The 20,499-nt window shown below is 34.5% G+C and overlaps 1 protein-coding gene across 1 annotated transcript; it reads left to right on the forward strand.

Annotated features, from left to right (window-relative positions):
* Nucleotides 1–6,937: 6,937 nt before the first annotated feature.
* On the forward strand, nt 6,938–14,038 carry LOC141660813 (uncharacterized). Its single transcript, XM_074467797.1, has 7 exons — nt 6,938–8,077; nt 8,195–9,099; nt 9,209–9,314; nt 9,596–9,940; nt 10,397–10,451; nt 13,266–13,336; nt 13,697–14,038. Exons 1-7 carry the CDS (start codon nt 6,938–6,940, stop codon nt 14,036–14,038), a joined length of 2,964 nt encoding a protein of 987 aa, XP_074323898.1.
* The last annotated feature ends 6,461 nt before the right edge of the window (nt 14,039–20,499 follow it).

The raw sequence follows: 20,499 nt of genomic DNA on the forward strand, positions 1-20,499 counted from the left end.
ATTTGGCGAAGTCCATCTTGATCACGTTTAAGTCATCCTCATTGTAAGCCAGATTGCCTCTACGAATCCACTGAAAATCAAATAAAGTTTTGACAGTTTTGTAAGCCACTGTGTTGATAGTGAAAATAAAGTACCAGCCGACATAAAGTTGTAATTTAAAATTAAAAACAAGAAAAAATCATACCTTAGTTGCAAATTGAAGCTCTTTGTCATAACAAATTTCTTTCATATATCCCATGACAATAAGGCCACAGTCCCGGACCACTGTCTGCAAAGGAACTCCCTGAAAAAAAATAGAAAATAAAATTAATCACATATTTTACTTGCATATATGAGAAATTATAAAAAAATATTATTACCGTCATATTCTCCCAACAAATTTTCTTCCTGGCAACCTTATTCACCTTATTCAGCCTCTCTTTGTACATCTTTATCGAACTGTTAGAAAGTAGTACAAGTCAACAAAAAACATTTTACGTAAATTACCTAAAGCAATTAAAAATATTGACTCACTTATCAACAACTTCTACCCATTCATCGCTTGCAATACGACGCTTAAGAGGATCCATGTGGTATACTACCTCCGTCGTTGGAACAACAACGGTTAGTGACCAGTGATTCCTATCAAAGCATGAGAAGATGTGTCATTCAGAAATTTAATTATGCAGTTAGATGTTACCTCAAAAATAACCAAAGGTAACTTGAAGAAATAATTAAATAAATTACTTATATCTCATTTAATTATATATTTAACAATTTACAAGTTAGCAAATTAATTTACAAGTTACCAAATTTAAAGTTCCATCCATACAAATATATTCTACAAATTTCTAAAATTCACTAAAAATATAAAAAAAATGAAAATTAATTACAAGTACTTAAACATCTTAATGAGATCATAAAATATGAAGTGTACTTATAAAGTGAGAAATGCTTACACGTCATTGAAAGGAATAAGAAAGCATTGTCCTTCCTTAGCATTCATAAAACGGTTGGCAAGCGCACGTGACCTCTCCCCTGCATTGCCACAACCAATGGCTCCAACCATACCCGGATCCACAAAAGCAATCATATTCGTCATTTTATTCTTTCTCAAAAACTCATACAAGAAGCTGTAAACAAATTAAACAATAGTTGGAATCTAATTTAATTTTATTTAGAGAACAATTAAAATAAGAATGCACTCATTTTTAATTCAAGATAATTAACAACAAATTGAAAAAGCTAATGTACGTGGAAACTTACTGAATGAATATGGTAATGATCGATCCGGATATTTCACCTCTACCACATAGGGAATGTATATCTTGCAGAAAGATCACCTGCTTCTTTGTGACAGCAAATGCTTGTTCATATAACTGAAAACTTACGGTTCTTCCATCGCTTAAAGCATCCTTTGCCCACATCCACAACCGTTTTAAAGATGATGGGTAATTTACACCCATCTCTACATGAAGCTCATCCTCCACATTATCAGTTTCTATCACTACATGCTTCTTTGTTTTCTTGGAACCAACTTTCTTCGCACCACGCTTTTTGACATTCTGAAAATAAAAACATGCACGTCAACACAGTAAAAACATAACAAAATATATCAATTACACACACACTATCATCAATCTTTACCTTTGGAGTAGACAAAACTTGGGTACTGCTTGTGTTCCCCACCACGAGATCCCTTGGCCATGCAATAAAAGAACCTATTGCTTGTTTCACAGTTACAATTTCATCTCCTACGGGAAATGGGATCTTAGCATCCTCTTGAATTGCAAAAGAAATGGACACTCTTGCATTTTCCTTCGAAAGGCATATTTCGTGAAGAGTCGGCTCACATCCTTCAGCAAGAGGGATTTCATCAACCCGGCCATATGCTACGATGTTGCTTACTGATCTTATTGCCAGTTAACAAACACTGGATAAACCATCCAACTTCAACCCTTTAGGATGATTCTCAATTTCAACAAACTCATTATCAGCGTCAACCATAAAGGCCTCCTCACCTTTGAAAAAAACATTATGCTCATTCTCCTCTTCAATATTTTTATATCCAATATTGTCCTTAGAAAAACATTCTACATTCTCCTCATCACCATGATCTGAACCTTCATCCCCAGATTCCACGTTCAGCTTTTTCCTCACAATATCATTCCTATCATTCTCGTTTACGAACTGAGGCACGCCCTTTAAATCTGAGCAGCTTCCTTGTTGGGAATCAATGATTGGGCTACCCTTTTGACCAATACCTTTAGCCATTTTCAATTCTGCTCTGATCTTTCAATTTCAGCAGTCCAAAATGCATCTCTCTGTTTTATAATTTTCGGAGTCTCCTCAGCCATAAAGTTTTTAACCCCCTCATGTATCCTCTCCTCAATAGTCCTTGATTTTTTCTGTCTCGGCAGATCAAAATAGATAGACTGTTTCACGTGGCTCCCCTGCCCACGTACTCTGCCTCCATGCTCAGGCTTACCGAGCGCCATGGTTAACACATCATTTCTACCTTCTTCTACCAATTCCCCTTCTTTAACCTTCTTCTTGAGCAACTCCTAAAAACACCACAGTATAGAAGAAGTTATAAATCAAATTGGAACTATGATGAATATTCTCGGTTGAAATATAAATGAATAACTTACTATTTTCTCAGCTTTTTCTTTAACATTCTCATTTTTAAAATTACCATCTTTGTCTTTCCTTGCAAGGACCCAGGCATCCGATCGATCTATCGGTTCTTCTGGATGTTTTTTCAACTGCATGTACGACATGTTTTATTAATGATTCAAAGATACAAATTCATATTGACCACACAAAGTATATAAAAAGACTAAGTAGATTTAGGTTGTCATCACTAACCCATTCCATTTCTAGGTTGGCATAACCTTTTCGAGACATTAGATGATGATACTCATTCATCCGGCTTCTTTTCACCTGTTCTTCATGAATTTTCTGTAGAAAAAAGCACCAACAAGGTTAAAACATCACGCTAAATACCTATCCAATTATTGAAATTGATAAATAAATTAAAATAATAAAAAGTTTACCTTAAAATCATCTCTGAGTCGATCAGCAACAAACATCTCCCAGTGCGACTTTTCTATGAACGTGTAGTCAGCCGGAGGAAAAGTGAGCTTTTCTGGTTGATTCCGGTGTGGAAGGATGTACTCTGTCGTGAGCCGGGATTTGAACTCTCTCCACTTTTGACAAGCGGATTCCCATACCAGTTTCCTTGCTGTCGGAGGTATAATAAAGGCCATCTACGTACATAAGAAACAAAAAAATTCAAATATGCAAGTTAACGAATGAACAAAATTTATAGAAAGAAAAGAAAAAAACCAATATCAAAGAGAAAGATAGGCATGTGTTTGTAGACAATTTACTATACCTGCACACAGTCCCAAATTTTATTCTTTGTCTGCTCAGGAACTTGCTTCCAACTATCATGCCAAATGGGGACTTTGGTCCTTGCCAAAACTCCAATGTACGACTGCATCTCTCCAGCTTCATCACCATACGGCTCCCCTTTTGCATTGAAGGTCACAGTAAGCTTTTGATTCATTATCTTCCGTCTCAGAATTCTGTGCATCGTGACACAACCACGTTTCAATAGTTTTAGTCCTTCCGGTATTTCTGGATTTTTCTTAGAATCCACTTGCTTTTTCTTAGAATCCACTTGTTTTTTCTTCTTTGACAACTTCTTCTTTAAATTTTCAGATATCGAATTCTTCTTGACAGATATAGGAGAAGAACAAGAGGGGTTAACTTTGTTCAATGATTGTGTTTTCCTTATAGCCTTCACAACTCTCATCGTTGTTCTGTTTGGAGAAGACTTTGCTTTTTTATGAGAAGCTTGTGTCTTCTTCTTTGGATGAGCCATAATCTGTGTACCACAAACCATTATAAGGAAGGATTTGCCAAGCTAAGAAATTATATGGGTTTTATGAGAAACAAAATCTAACCACCAAAAAATCTCTAATAATGTGGGTTTTATGAGAAACAAAATCTAATAACTAACCAAGACATCATCAAAGTGAACCATTTAAATCAGTAGCAAGTAACAACAATTAAAAAAATACCAAAGAAACAAGTCATATGAGAGTTTTATAAAAATCCAACAAGAACTACATAACATATGAGGGTTTCACAAGAATCGAACCAAAATATAAAAGAATCACAGCAGAAGAGCATAAGAATCAAAACAAACAAGTAAAAACATTACAAATCAAGAACAAGCAAGAACTGAACATAACCAATAAAGAACAAGCAAGAGCAAACAAGAACTGAACATAACAAGCTTAATCAAGTAACATGCAACAACAAGCAAGAACTGAACAGATTAAAACATGCAAGTACCTTTCTTAGATTTGCTTCGATTAGAAATTGAGAAAAGAAAATGGAAGAGAAATAGGAGGGGAATGAAGTGTTATCGGGTAAGAAAAGAGAAACCACAAAGGGGGGAACAAAAGGGGGGAATGAAAATGAAAAGAAGAGCATAAGAATCAAAACAAACAAGTAAAAACATTACAAATCAAGAACAAGCAAGAACTGAACATAACCAATGAAGAACAAGCAAGAGCAAACAAGAACTGAACATAACAAGCTTAATCAAGTAACATGCAACAACAACCAAGAACTGAACAGATTAAAACATGCAAGTACCTTTCTTAGATTTGCTTCGATTAGAAATTGAGAAAAGAAAATGGAAGAGAAATAAAATAGGGGAATAAAGTATTATCGGGTAAGAAAAGAGAAATCACAAAGGGGGGAACAAAAGGGGGGAATGAAAATGAAAAGAGGGGGAAGTGAAATAATTTTGGGGAATAAACCAACGGCTTGGATTGTTAGTATTTTACCAATCCAACGGTGTATTTTAATTGATTGATGAGTGAATTATTCATAATTTTTAGAAATTAATTGAAAAGAAGAGAATATTAAATATTTTTTAAACAACGGTTACTATTAAATCTATCCTTAATCTACGATTGGGAAAATTTTGAAGTAACATTTTGATTTTTTTTCTAAATAATTTCGATATTAATTAATTCATAATTTTGAATTTTCTCAGTTGTGTATCTCGTGTCGTGTACCTTATTGTGTCGTCCTTATCATGTCGTGTACTCAAAATCCAAACACAAATACTAAATTATCGTGTTGAGTTAAAAATTGTCGGGTGTAGCTTATATAAACAGCTTTTTAGATATACTTAATTTATACATGACCTCGTTTACTTACTAATTCATTGCCTTTTTTTAATTTTTGGAAAATTACTTTCGGGCATGATACTCAAGAATCCTCGTATGTTATGAAATATTCTCCTGGTATGTTGGCAAAATTTAGGGAATATTTCATAACATACCAGGAATCTTGAGTATCATGCCCGAAGGTAATTTTCCAAAAATTAGAAAAAGGCAATGAATTAGTAAGTAAACGAGGTCATGTATAAATTAAGTGTATCTAAAAAGTTGTTTATATAAGCTACACCCGACAATTTTTAACACACCACGATAATTTAGTATTTGTGTTTGGATTTTGAATACACGACATGATAAGGACGACACAATAATTTACATGTTCTTACAATGGGAAATTGCAAAAACCGTTGTCTTATGTAAGAAAAAATTATTCCACCAAACCCTAAACCCTAAACCCTAAACCCTAAACCCTATAACCCTAGATCAAACAAAAATTAAAGGCGAAATATTCAAATTTGTCGACATTAAAATGACTCGTTTCGCTTTTATAACAGATATAGTGTCTATTTAAAAACTTAACAAATCCCGAATTTTTTATATAGAGTTATCGACTATATAGTTCGAAAGTAACCACTGAATGCACATATAGTATATGATTACAATGTAACAAATTAAAAGAAGACACTTGTAATTTATTTCATAAATAATTAGTGATATTTAAATATATATTTAATAATGTAAGTTTTAACATGTCAATTGTTCCTCTTGTTGCATGTCTTCGAAGCCTACAAAATCATTTATAGTCCTTGTGTTTGTCGAAAAAGTTGATATAATACGACAATGGTTTATTGAAAAAACACTTGTTTGTAGGTGTTACTACAATGATAAATTATTGAAACCGTTGTCCAAGATTTAAAATTAACTATGCTACAAACCATTGTGTTTACATTTTTTTACAATGCAATATTGTTGAAACCATTGTCCTGAGTTTTAAATAAACCAAGAAACCAAATTCTTTTACTTTAAGAAAATTTCTATTTTTTTCAAAAAAAATATAAGTGGGAACACTGGTGAAAGAGGGGGAAAGTGTAAATAATTTTGACTAGCAATAAAGTAGTTTGACTAGCATTATTATACGTGATCATTGTCTGTCTGAAGTATCTATGTTTTATTATGCCTCTTTTATTGTCTCCTTCATACACCATTTCTTAACCATATATTTGTCTCAGTTCTTTGATGTCTGAAGTAATCCAGGGGAACTTCACTTTGCTGAACTCAGGTAAGTTTTTGCTGAATTCATATCAATTTGGGGATTTGGTGTTTATATCGATTTGGAGAACTTGAAATTAGGGTTCATATCTATTTGGAGAATTTTAATAAGGGTCCATATCGAGTTTTATGGAATATATATGTTTGTGGAATTTGAGCAAAAGAATGGGTTTAAACTTGGTTGAGTAAAAATGGATAGATCTTGGTTGAAAGCAGATAGAAGAACACAAGAATTTAAACTTGGAGTGGATGAATTGTTAAATTTTTCATTTCTGAATGGGTTTAAAGAAAATAAAATTAGTTGTCCATGCTTAAGATGCGCTCATAGTAAATCTTGGAATGCTCAGACTGTTAAGGATGATCTTTATCAATATGGTATTGATCAAACCTATACGTGTTGGATATGGCATGGAGAGTCAAATTATGTACAGAGTCATGTAGTTTTTGAATAGGAAACTTCAGAATCATCCGTTGATCCTACAAACATGAGAATGAGGCAGAATATTATCGATGATGAGGATATTTCGTTAGATTCTTTTGATTTTATGAATCATGTTCAAGGTGAAAATGAACCACTTTATCCTGGATGCGAGAGTTTTACAAAAATGAGAGCTTTAGTCAAGTTGTATAATTTAAAAGCAAAACATGGTATTTCTGATAAATGCTTTTCCGATGTCCTTCTTTTGCTTGCATCAATGCTTCCGGAAGGCAACAGTATGCCTTCATCTTTTGGTGAAGCCAAGAAAACTTTATGTACTTTAGGCATGGATTATGAAAAAATATATGCGTGTCCAAATGATTGTCTCTTATACCGCGGTGAGAGGGACGAAGATGAGACGATTTGCCGAATATGTGGGGCATCTGGATGGAAGTTAAACAAGAAAGGAGAAGAATTGGAAGGGATCCCTGCTAAGGTTCTATGGTACTTTCCATTGATTCCAAGATTGAGAAATTTGTTCAATACAGCTCAGATTGCAAAGGACATGACTTGGCATAAAACCGAGCGACAAAATGATGGTAAAATTAAACATCCGGCTGACTCAAAGACATGGAAGGATGTCGATCAAAGGTGGCCTGAGTTTATTGCAAAGGCTAGGAACCTTCGGTTAGCTTTATCCTCCGATGGATTTAATCCTTTCCATGGACCAGGAAGTGATCACTCAACATGGCCTGTGTTGCTTTCAATTTACAACCTCCCACCTTGGCTTTGTATGAAGAGAAAGTACATTATGCTAAGTCTATTGATATCCGGACCAAATCAGTCTGGAAATGATATTGATGTATACCTTCAACCACTTATAGAAGATTTGCAGAAATTGTGGCATGGGAAACAAGTTTATGATGCATTTAAGAAAGAGTCTTTCATACTAAGAGGAATTTTATTGTGGACAATTAGTGATTATCCAGCCTTAGGAAACTTGTCGGGTAACATCATTAAAGGATATAATGCTTGTGTAGTTTGTGTTGATAAAACAAAAGCTACCAGGTTGGCTACTTACAAAAAGATGGTGGTTATGAGACATCGTAGATGGCTGCCCAGAAATCATCCATATCGAAGGCAAAAATTAGCCTTTGATAACACCATGGAGAAGTTATCAGAACCTATTCCTTTAACTGGAGAGGAGGTATTAGAAAGGGTACTACCACTAGCGGACCATGTTTATGGTAAGACACAAAACCAACCTCGGTGGAAAAAAGGGGAACCTTGACCAATTTGGAAAAAGATGTCTATATTTTTTCAGCTTGAGTACTGGAAGTTTTTGCCAGTTCGCCATACCCTCGATGTGATGCATATAGAAAAAAATATATGCGAGGCTTTAACCGGTACATTGCTAAATATTCCCGGGAAGACAAAAGATAGAGAATCTGTTCGTATTTATATGGCTGAAATGGGAATAAGAATGGAGCTGAGACCAAAACATTCTGGAAAAAAAGAGAAGTTACCGATGGCATCTTGGAACTTATTGCATAAAGAAAAAAAGATTGTCTGCTCGTCCCTGATTGGCATGAAGTTACCTGATGGTTTTTGTTCGAACCTTAAGGGTATAGTATCAATGGACACTCTACGACTTGTTGGAATGAAATCTCACAACTGTCATACAATGTTGCATCACTTGCTCCCCATCGCACTTCGGTCAGTACTTCAAAAACAGGTCAGGTGCACTATTATCAGGTTTTGCCTTTTTTTCAAGGCAATTTGTAGTAAAGTCATTGAGGTCGATAAATTAGAAAAAATGCAGTCTCAATTGGTGGAGACCTTATGCCAGCTAGAAAAGCACTTCCCCCCTTCCTTGTTTGATGTAATGATCCATCTCTCAGTTCATCTTGTAAGAGAAGTTGAGCTTTGTGGTCCTATCTTCCTACGTTGGATGTATCCTTTCGAGAGATATATGAAGACGTTCAAGGGATATGTTCGAAATAGGGCTCATCCGGAAGGTTGCATCGCTGAGGCCTATATTGCAGAAGAGGCGGTTGAGTGTTTAGTTAATTTTGAAGAACCAACAGTTGGGTTACCGGGAAGGGATAAGAACAAGGAGAAATACAGACCCTTATCTGGTGCAACAATGATAAAGCCGAGCATCAAGGATTTGCACCAAGCACATCTGTGTCTTCTTCAAAACAGTAATGAATTGACCCCATATTTCAAGTAAGTTTCTTTATTTAGATTTCTGATTTTTCAGCAATAGATACATCTGTTTTTTGTTCCATGATTTTATGATTTTTTTCAACAAAAGCTGAAATTGATTTACTCACAGTGAACATATGGCCTTCTTGGTGGCAAGATATCCATTACATGAAAATGATGAAGAATGGCTTAAGAACAAGCAAAATGAAACATTCCCTAATTGGTTTCAAAAGAAGGTAATAGCTAGACAATAATTTTTTTCTAATTTAAAGAAATCAAGTAAATTTCTAATTGCTTTAGTATTTTATTTTTTGGACAGATTTCGTCATAATTGCTTGATGTGAAAAGTATGGTATCTAAGGAGGTAATGTGGCTTGCAGAAGGGCCTAACAAGTATGTCCCTACATTCAGTGGCTACAAAGTCAATGGTGTTACCTACAGCACAAAAGATCGTGATGATACGTGACAAGTTCAATGCAGCGGTGTTTGTGTTCATGCTGATACAATGCTCGTGCAGGATAAGGATAAGAACATTGAGCATATTTCACATACATTTTATGGAGTAATCACAAGTATTTGGGAGTTGGACTATAACCATTTTCGAGTCCCTATCTTTCGGTGCAATTGGGTAGATATGAACAAATGGGTTAAGATAGATGATTTAGGATATACAGTTGTTAATTTACACAAGTTAGGTTTTCTGAACGACCCTTTTGTGTTAGGTAAACATGTCAAACAAGTTTGTTACATTGACGACCCTCTTGAAAAATTCTGGTCAGTTGTATTAAAATTACCAAACAAGTTCAATGATCAAAGTGACGATGAAAATGAGGGATCCGTAGAAATTGAACTTGAAAATGAGGTAGATGTCACCATGTTCCTAACTGTTGATGAAGTCGAGGAAGAAAATAGCAGTTACATGCGGGAGGAAGAAGAGATGATTCAACTTCCATAATTATATAAACTGATCAGATGTTGCCTATAAGTGCCTATGTTATCCCCTTTGCTTATAATTTGTACTAAATCAAATTTGGTTGGACAGTTTATTGTAAGATTTGTTTTGGCATTGTTCTTGAAGGATTTGGTTTGATTTTTATCCAAGAATTGTTATATGTAATTTGTACCTTTCAGTTAGGTTGAGAAGTTTTTTGTACATCTGGTTTGACAACTTGTTGGAAGCATTTATTTGATAATGTTCTTAAAGCATTTGGTTTGCTTTTTGTCTAAAGATTTATGTTTTAGGCAATTTTTTTAAAACCCTCTGAAAATTAGACAACAGTTTTTCATAAAAGTTGTTGTAACATATTTTCTAATGTAGGTGATTCAGACAACGAGTAAGACACCATTGTCTGAAACTCTTTTACTCAACAGGGGTGATAAACTATTATCTGTTATGCTTTGTTTCTAACATTGGTTTTTCTGCACTATTGTCTCAAATAAATAACACATTGGTACCGGAAAACCGTTTTCTAAGTTGCACAACAGTCCTTAAAACCCATTGTGTAAAACCATAGAAAGCACACCGGTTTATTGTGACCTAAAGAACACTTGTACCAATAGATGTCACACAATGAGGATAAATACAACCTTTGTCTCATTGGAGCACATGGGCACCATTTAGACAACAATTTCGAATAAGTTGGATCACTATTGTGTGAAACAGAATGATACAAGGCTTTTTGGTCAACTACCAATTAATCGTTGTCTGATTTTTTGAGACAACAGTTTTATTGGCCACCATTGTGTAATAGGTGTTGTCTGATTCAGTTTCTGGTGTAGTGATTGTTCTTCATTATATAGCTTTTTCCATTTCCGTGTTTTGTTAGCTACATATAAAAGCTTAATTCGAGTGACACATTCTCGTTTTTAAATAAATTTAACGGGAAAAAAATGTATTAAGAAAGAAACAAATAATTCCTATAAAAACATATGTGAATTACAAAGAAACAAATATTTAGCGCAACAAATTAACACTGCATTTTACAATTCACAACAAATATCGATGCACTTGTGTTTGGCTTATAATTTGCATTAAGATTCTAAGTTGATCTTGACCGTATAAAGTGAGGAATCCTCTTTTCGACTCTGACTGTTACCCAATTTATATCATTTTTACGAAGATTAGACACACACGCACATATATAATTGGTAATAGCAAAATTAGTAGTATGAATTGGGGATGATCTACCTCTTCAGCGGAGTTTTGCAAGAGTACAATGTTTTATATATTTAAACTCACAAAATCAATAATTTTAAATCCTGATATCTTACTTTCGCCTCCTGCGCAAGTGCATAAAAAACTATATAAAATCACACAAAACATCAATACATAGAGATCAAAATTCAATGAGAATCAACTTAAAATGGTGTATAACTAATTTGGCAGCTGAATCCAGTAATCAAGACACCTAATCAGTCAAAATACCTAATTAGTACCCTAATTATTCAAACATCCAACTCATATACCTTAATTAGTCAAATACAAATGAATTACTAATCGAAGCAAAGAGAAGAAGATGCTAAAAAGTTCAAAACCATATATATTATCCCCAAATCAAATAAAAAACTAAAATTGAGAAATCTAACCAGAATGAAGAAGAAGAGTTTGTAATTGTTGTTGTAGTCAGTACAAGAGAGAGATGAAGAGAGAGGGAGAGAGAGAGAGAGAGAGTACCTTTCGGGAACAAGTGAAGCTGAGAGAGGAGGCTGAGACTAAGGGTTTGAGAAGCTTGAGATTGTGAGAGATATGTCCGAGAATGTGTTTTCATTTGGGGGGGAATACCGCCCAAATATTTCACTTAGTAAATCGTACATATTTTATTTATTTTTTAATTTTAGTGTTTTTTGCTAATTATTTAATTGTTATTGATTAAATAGGAATATAAAAATATCTTTGAATTTATGTATAAGAAATTTTAGATTTACATCATATTATATATTACATTGATCATTCACTAGTAAATCAGAATATAATTTAATACTAATTTATGATAATATTTCTATTTTAATATTTTTATAATTAAAAAAGTATATAATGTAACACCAGTAGTTGGTGTTACATGTTGTGCAACACCAGAAATTCTCCGCAACACTAGATTTATAGCTATTGAAACAATACAAGAGAGGTGTTACAATAGGCCAAAAATCTCTTAACTAATGTAACGCTCCTTGTAACACTTGCCATAAAGTAGCCCGCTTATGGTGTAGTGCTATAAGTCTGAGAATCACTGACTTCATGTTAGAAAGATTTAAGACTTACCCTTACTCTATGCCTAACATGAGGTCTAGTGTTACATCTAGCACATTTATGGCTCATATCCTTGTGGAAGTAAACACACAGGAACACCAACAGGGACCTTCCACAACTGATACCCTTCCTTCATTACATTAGAAGCTAAGAAACCAACCACTTCATCCTCTCAATAGGGTGGACTGAGTAAAAAGAAGAGAAAGCAGACATCCTTAATTGTTGTAAATTAGAGTGGTGAGGATAAAATTCCAATATATTATAACCTCGTCAAGATACCAAAGAAGACTAAGAAACCTAATTTGACCACTCAATTACCCACCTCAGCATCTTCCCAACATGATGTAGTTGTAATAGTGGGACTTAAATAGACTCTAGGGGAACCTTCTCAACAAGGTGTCTCTATTGAACAAAGCACTCCCCCTAGTGCATCCTGTACAGAGTCTGCACCCCAACTTGAACACTCTCAAGTTGTTGAAAGAAGAAGTATGGATGGCACACATAATTGAGGGCGCATCATTTGAAACTCCCTCTCACACTCAAGGGGAGTTTCCAACACTCAATAAAAACATCAATAATCTTATATCTCAAATTTCTTCTTCTTACAATGAAACACTTGAATCCATTTCTCAAGTGTTGTAAAATTAAGTGATACAGTTTATTAAACCGTGCTCACCATCCAGGAACCGCATTTAGATGGTGGGAGACTACTAGCCAGGGTAGACCATGATGGCACCATAAAAAACACAGGGGTTTCATCATTTTTTTACTGAAGACCCTTCACAGATAGACATGTTTGATGGTAGTACTCCTGAGGGGGAGCTATCTAAATCCTCTCCAATTCAATTGGAGGTTCCTCCTGTAGAGATAACTCCCCTCAAAACCCTGGCTGAAATTGCTTTGTCAATATAATTTGGGAGTAAAATTTCCAATGATTCAGCTATTGGGGAAGCAAGTATAGCACATTCAAGTGCCAGTTGTTTGCAAGGAGAACAAGTGTTTGAGGCCATGGTACATGACACTAACCTGGTCAAATCCCCTACAATTCAAATGGAGGTTCCCACTCTTGGTGAACAACACACTATCACAACCACAATTTTAACTGTGAGTTCAACTGTGACTCCAGACACAGGGTTACCTACCACCTCAATACCCTCTACCTCAAACAAAACAGACATCCCTTCCACCTCAAACACCACAACACAACCTTCTCACCTTATATTTCAATGGCTGCAAGATGCTCAAGCCCGTCCAACTAATGCAAATGATCTTTTGGTTGAGCAGCTTGCAGGCCTAGCCAACATTACCCAACAGCTCCTTAACACAGATATGTCAAACCAGGACTATTAAGCAATTCCACTCTCATACAAGGAGGATGTTGAAGAGCAGCAGGAAAAGTTTGCAGATGAAGCAGATGGTAATGCGGATGTATGGCGCTTAAAAGACTTCACAACAACCATGGAAAAGGCCTTAGAAAAATTCAAGGTGGAATATTTCACAATTTTGAGTAGTAATGCTAAGGTTCTCGCTCCTCAAGAGGTGTATGATATTGTGACTGAGTTGTATACAGCTCTATTGAAGGCCTTTTATCATCTTGGAAGAGCCATGGAAAGCACTCTGGTCAAGAATCAAAGTGAATTAAAGAAGTTGGTCAATGATAGGATTGATGAGCTGATGCCAACTTTTCTAGGAAATCAAAACCAAGTTCAATAAATTCTCAGACACACTCCAAGCTCTCTCTCTCACTCCCAAACTAAGGAAATATTCTTTCAAAGCATTGCATGAAGTGATCCAGAATCAAATTACTCAACATCATGACACCAAGGTCAAAGTGGATCAACTTTGCAAGGCAAAGTTTGAACCTTCATCCTTGGTCATAGAGGAGGTGAAAATCCAATGCAGAATTCTGTTGATTCTTTGGCAGCATCAAGTCAAGGCTAAGAATGTCAGTCAACAACATTTCGTGCACATAATTATTGGTAAGGTTAGTTTCTTAGATTAATATATTGACATAACGGAAACGGATTTAGATTAGTTTCAAAGAATTAATGAGATAAGATGTCTAAAATATTTGACATGAGACTTTATTATTTTTAGATACTAGATACTAGAAAATATGCTAGAATAGTTCATCTTCAGATGTTTTTCTGTCACTAGAAACCAAGGCACTAGTTCCATCAAGAACAAGTCCTTGACCAGCTCTTAATGACTTCCTCTGTAATATTTCCAACTCATAGGTATTCAAGATCCCATATAAGACTTTCAGTGTCTTTCTGCTTAAATCTTTTCCTTTTCTAATAGCAGATATCTTTTGTTCCAAATGATCAAGAAGGGTGGGCAAGAATTTAAGATTGACCTCTCTAGCTTCATATTACTTGTCATGAAGCTGCAAATCATTTATCAGCATATTGAACCTTTTAAAAATATCAGTCATACTTTCCTTAGGTTTAGCCATAAAACCCTCATACTGTGACACTAAGATCCTTCTTTGAATATATCTAACCTCTTCTGTTCCCTCACACAGTATTTCAATTTTATCCCATATTTGTTTAGCAGATTCACAGTTGATAATGGTATTGTACGTTTATTATTAAGAGACTCGACCAACATGATTTGTAAACTGCTATCCAGTGAAATCTTTTCTTTTTCAGGCTTGGTGTAGGTTCAGGGATCTTTAGGTGCAAAATGTGTTGGTATGACCATGTCTCCATCTGTAGATTTAGGAACCCTTTTCCATAGGAATGAAAGGATATTGAATTAGTGGTAGCATTAGTGAGATCATTTTATGAAGAGAATGAGATTGCTTATACTAAGGAAAGTCTTGATACTCATTTCCCAAGCATTATCGGAAGGTGCCCAACTCCTTACCTTCTGATAATCACCATATGATATTTGTCTTTAATTAATATCCTTTTAATTACTTTTTTGTGATAGTCACCAGACTGTTGAATCTCCTTGTTCACCAAAGCTGAGAAGTTGTTTTTCTCATAGATATAACCAGTTTGAAACATGATTTTCACTACAGGTGCCATTGTTAGAGATTTGGAATTTGCAGAGAGAGTGAGTTTGCTTTTGAGAAGAAAGAAATTAGAGCAACTGATTCTTGAGAATGATAAAAGATATGAATAAAAGTGTAATTGCTTTTATACTATCTCAGAAAATAACTATCAAAAATAATAAAGTAAAATAAAGTGACCAATAAAAATTGCCAAAAATAGCCGTTTAAAAATAAACTGTAAAAATTATGTCACTTATCCGTCGTGTTATGCTTACAAACTATAAGTATACTCGACGGATAATGTTCAGAGAATTAACGGCTAGGATTGAGATAATTCGACGGATGAGGATAAATCAGTTATCCGTCGAGTTATAAAATATTCTCGAAAAATAATTGATTTTATTAAAAAATTGTATTACAACGGATGATCAAACTCGATGGATAACGATCATCCGTCGAGATGTAAATTTTGACTTAGCCAAAATTTCATCCAAAACTGAAAAATTAATTAAATTTCTAGCTACATTATAACTTGCAAAATATCTGAAATGATTCAAGAATAATTAAGCATATCTAACTCACTTACCAACCTTGAGAAGGTGGATTCATCCAGTGGCTTGGTAAATATGTCTGCAAGCTATTTTTCACGTGGAACAAAATACAGTTCCACAGACCATTCATCACATATTCCCTTATGAAGTGGTACTTGATGTCTATGTTCTTTGTTCTTGAATGCTGTACTGGAATTCCAGTAATGGCAATTGCACTTGTGTTATAACAGAAAATAGGAATCCTATCCACTTGTAGACCATAGTCCAACAATTGGTTTTTCATCCATAGAGTCTATGCACAACAACTACAAGCAACAATATATTCAGTTTCAGCTGTAGAAGTAGAAACTAAATTTTGTTTTTTACTTAACCAGGACACAAGCTTGTTTCCTAAAAACTGACAGCTTCCTGTTGTGCTTTTTCTGTCTATTTTACAAGCTGCATAATCTGTATCTGAATAACCAGTTAGATCAAAACCAGAATCTCTAAGGTACCAAATTCCAAGTTTTGGTGTTCCCTTGAGATATCTGAAAATTCTCTTAATAGCTACTAAATGAGATTCTCTAGGATCAGCCTGAAATCTAGCACAAAGACAAGTAGCAAATATTATATCTGGCCTACTAGTTGTTAAGTACAGAAGTGAACCAACCATACCCCTATAACTTGAAATATCCACAAACTTTTCAGTAGTGTTGAATTCTAGCTTAGTTGCAGTGGTCATGGGAGTTTTTGCAGACGTGCAATCCATTAGATCAAACTTCTTTAAAAGATCATGAATATATTTAGTTTGACTAATGAATATTCCATCACTAACTTGCTTAACTTGTAAACCAAAAAAGTAAGTTAGTTCTCCCATCATGCTCATTTCATACTTCTTTTGCATCAATTTGGTAAACTTTTTGCAAAGTTTTTCATCTGTAGAGCCAAATATAATATCATCTACATAGATTTGAACAAGTATACTAGAGCCATTAACATTTCTAAAGAATAAAGTTTTATCCATAGTACCTCTTATGAAGTGATTTTCCAAAAGGAACTTTGATAAAGTGTCATACCAGGCTCTAGGTGCTTGCTTTAGTCCATAGAGTACTTTCAAAAGATAGTAGACATGATTTAGGAAATTTGGGTCTTCAAAAACAGGAGGCTGACTCACATAGACTTCCTCCTCCAAATCTCCATTTAGAAAAGCACTCTTGACATCCATTTCATAGACCTTGAAATTGGCATGGGCTGTATAGGCTAAGAAAATTATGATGGCTTCAAGTCTTGCAACAGGAGCAAAGGTTTCATCAAAATCTATTCCTTCTTGTTGACAATAGCCCTTAGCAACCAATCTAGCTTTGTTTCTAACTACTATGCCATTTTCATCCATCTTGTTTCCGAATACCCATTTGGTGTCTATTGGATTCTTTCATTTAGGCTTGGGTACCAGCTTCCATACTTTATTCCTTTCAAATTGGTTTAGCTCCTCCTGCATAGCTAAAATCCAATTAATCCAACAGAGCTTCTTCTACCTTCTTTGATTCTTCCTTAGATAAGAAGCTGCTATATAGACATTCTTCTTGAGTTGCTCTCCTTGTTTGAACTCTAGAAGATACATCACCAATGATGAGATCAAAGGGATGATCCTTTGTCCATTTTCTTTGTTGAGGTAGATTAGCTCTAGATGAAGAGGCCTCATTGTTATCTTGATGTCTGATTGAGTTTTGATTATTAGAAACTCCCCCTGAGTTTATGGATCTTTGATTTGAGAAAGGGGAACTGTCTGTGAGTGATCTATTCGGACTTTCAGCTTCTTTTGATGACCCGACGGATGGTGTATTTTGAGTTCCGACGGATGAAGTTGATTGTCTCCCGACGGATAAAGCTGATTGTCTCCCAACGGATGAAGCATTTTGCAACTCAACATATGTTGAATTTTGTGCTTCATTAGTAGTAGATTTTTCTGCAATATCCTTTGTCATTGTTTCCTGGATCACTTTCATCATCACTATCATCACTAACCATCTCCACATTATCAAATTTGAGGGTCTCATGGTAATCTCCATCTTGTAGTCCTACAATCTTCTTATCATCAAACACATTGTACCCGAAAATATAAGAGGTTGTTATATTCTGAACTTTAGGTGCCTTATATACGTTAACGAACACGATTTGTCCTCCGATTAAATAAATATATAAGTTTTTCTAGAAAATACTAGAAATCGGGAGGTAGGCTAACTCGAAAATAACATTTATTTCTCAACTAACACAACTCTCTGTAAAAATTTCATGATTTATTAATATATGATCTTTTGCCCAGGTAAAAAGGGGTCGTGTTATTAACTTATATTAATGGTGATGCATCTTCTAGAGTTCAAACAAGGAAAGCAACTCAAGAAGAATGTGTATATAGCAACTTTCTTTCTAAGGAAGAACCAAAGAAGGTAAAAAAGCTCTGTTGGATCCTGATTGGGTTTTAGCTATGCATGAAGAGCTAAACCAATTTGAAAGAAACAAGATATGGAAGCTGGTACCCAAGCGTAAAGGAAAGAATACAATTGACACCAAGTGGGTATTCAGAAATAAGATGGATGAAAATGACATAGTTGTCAGGAACAAAGCTAGATTGGTTGCTAAGGGCTACTGTCAACAAGAAAGAATAGATTTTGATGAAAATTTTTCTCATGTTGCAAGATTTGAAGCAATCAAAATTTTCTTAGCCTATGCAGCCTATGCCAATTTCAAAGTCTTTCAAATGGATGTTAAAATGGCCTTTATGATTGGAAATTTGGAGGAGGAAGTTTATGTCAGTCCGCCTCTTGGTTTTGAAGATCCAAATTTTCTAGAATATATCTAATATCTTTTAAAAGCACTTTATGGATTGAAGCAAACATCTAGAGCCTGGTATGACACTTTGTAAAAGTTTCTCTTAGATAGTCACTTCACAAGAAGTACTATTGACAAAAACTTATTCTTTAGAAATGTTAATGGCTCTAGTATACTTGTTCAAATTTATGTAGATGATATTATATTTGGCTCTACAGATGAAAAACTTTGCAAAAAGTTTGCCAAATTGATGAAAGGTAAGTATGAAATGAGCATGATGGGAGAACTAACTTACTTTCCTGGTTTACAAGTTAAAAGTTAGTGATGGAATATTCATTAGTCAAACCAAATATATTTATGATCTTTTAAAGAAGTTTGATCCAGTTCATCTAGAAAAAATTCAATGTCTGAGAATTCCTTGATGTCACAAATGTAGATGAAATCATAGTTCATCTATCATATGAAAATATCATATTATAATCATTTAATTATAAAGTTAATATTGATTAGAGTCATATTTTAAAAATATCATATTATCCAAATATCATAAAATTTTAAAATATGGTACATGTTTAAATAAAAAAAGTATTAAATATATATTTAAATTTTTTTAAAAAAATATAATGTTCTAATGACGATAGAGTATCAGGCATGATACTCCACTATGAAAGGAGTATCAAGACTGAGTATCTATAAGTATAATATCTAATATGAGGGTAAGAATATTTTCTAATTCTATAATGACATACATGTTGATACACATAAGTTATCTAAAAGAATAGGCACATAATCTCAGTAGAGTTAGGAATTGGTATATACATGAGTCCAGTAGCTTTAGATTGAATAAAATATGCATTGAGGTAGGTGTAGAAGCACAAAACCGAGGGGAGCTCATAACAGGGCAGATTTAGTGTAAGTCCACATTTGAGCCATTATAACCATGCTTTAAGTTAGGCATTCATTGGGCTTTTGTTTATATAAGTATAATGAAGTCTCAGGAAGCTTATCAAGCCATTTGGGCTTGCGTACATGAAATCCTGTCACAAATTTAGAGGTGTAAAGGTTGTACAATTAGGTTGAAATAAGATTATCTGTTAAATATTATCTATGTTAATACAAGAGGCCTTCATAAATGTGACGAATGCGATTATTTGGCATTGGAGGAGCCAAGCTCCATTCATAATAATATAAGCCACTGTAGCATTACATGGAAACCCAGATTGAGAAATTATAGACTACATTCTTCCTTAAGAAAGTCTGGAGATTTCCTAAATCTTCTACCTATTGATAAAATAACTAAATTTATGGCCACAGAGATGGTAATTAACGCCATAACTAACTTTTCCAAAGAATACCTTTCATTGATCGGAAAAAAATACGCTGACTTGGTCAACCTATCAATGATTACCCAAATGGCATCATAATTTGCTCTCGTCTTTGGAAATCCCACTACAAAATCCATTGAAATATCTTCCCACTTCCACTGGGGAATCTCCAAAGGTTGTAACAATCCACTTCGTCGTTGATGTTCCGCTATTACCGTCTCACATACGTGATACTTGCTAACCCAATTGGAAATATCCTTCTTCATTCCTGGCCACCAAAAGTTTCTCTTCAAGTCTTGGTACCTCTTAGTGCTACCAGGGTGGATAGAAAACCGAGAGTTGTGCGCTTCATATAACACTTCATTCTTCATTTCCGTCATATTAGGAATCCAAATTCTGGAAGAAAATCTAAACAAACCTTGGTTATCCTTTTGGGTACACAACTCTTCTCATGTCAAAGTATCCAACCCTTGTTCCATAACTCCTTCTTGA

The sequence above is a fragment of the Apium graveolens genome, chromosome 5 (genome assembly GCF_009905375.1).
Source record: "Apium graveolens cultivar Ventura chromosome 5, ASM990537v1, whole genome shotgun sequence".
NCBI lineage: Eukaryota > Viridiplantae > Streptophyta > Magnoliopsida > Apiales > Apiaceae > Apium > Apium graveolens.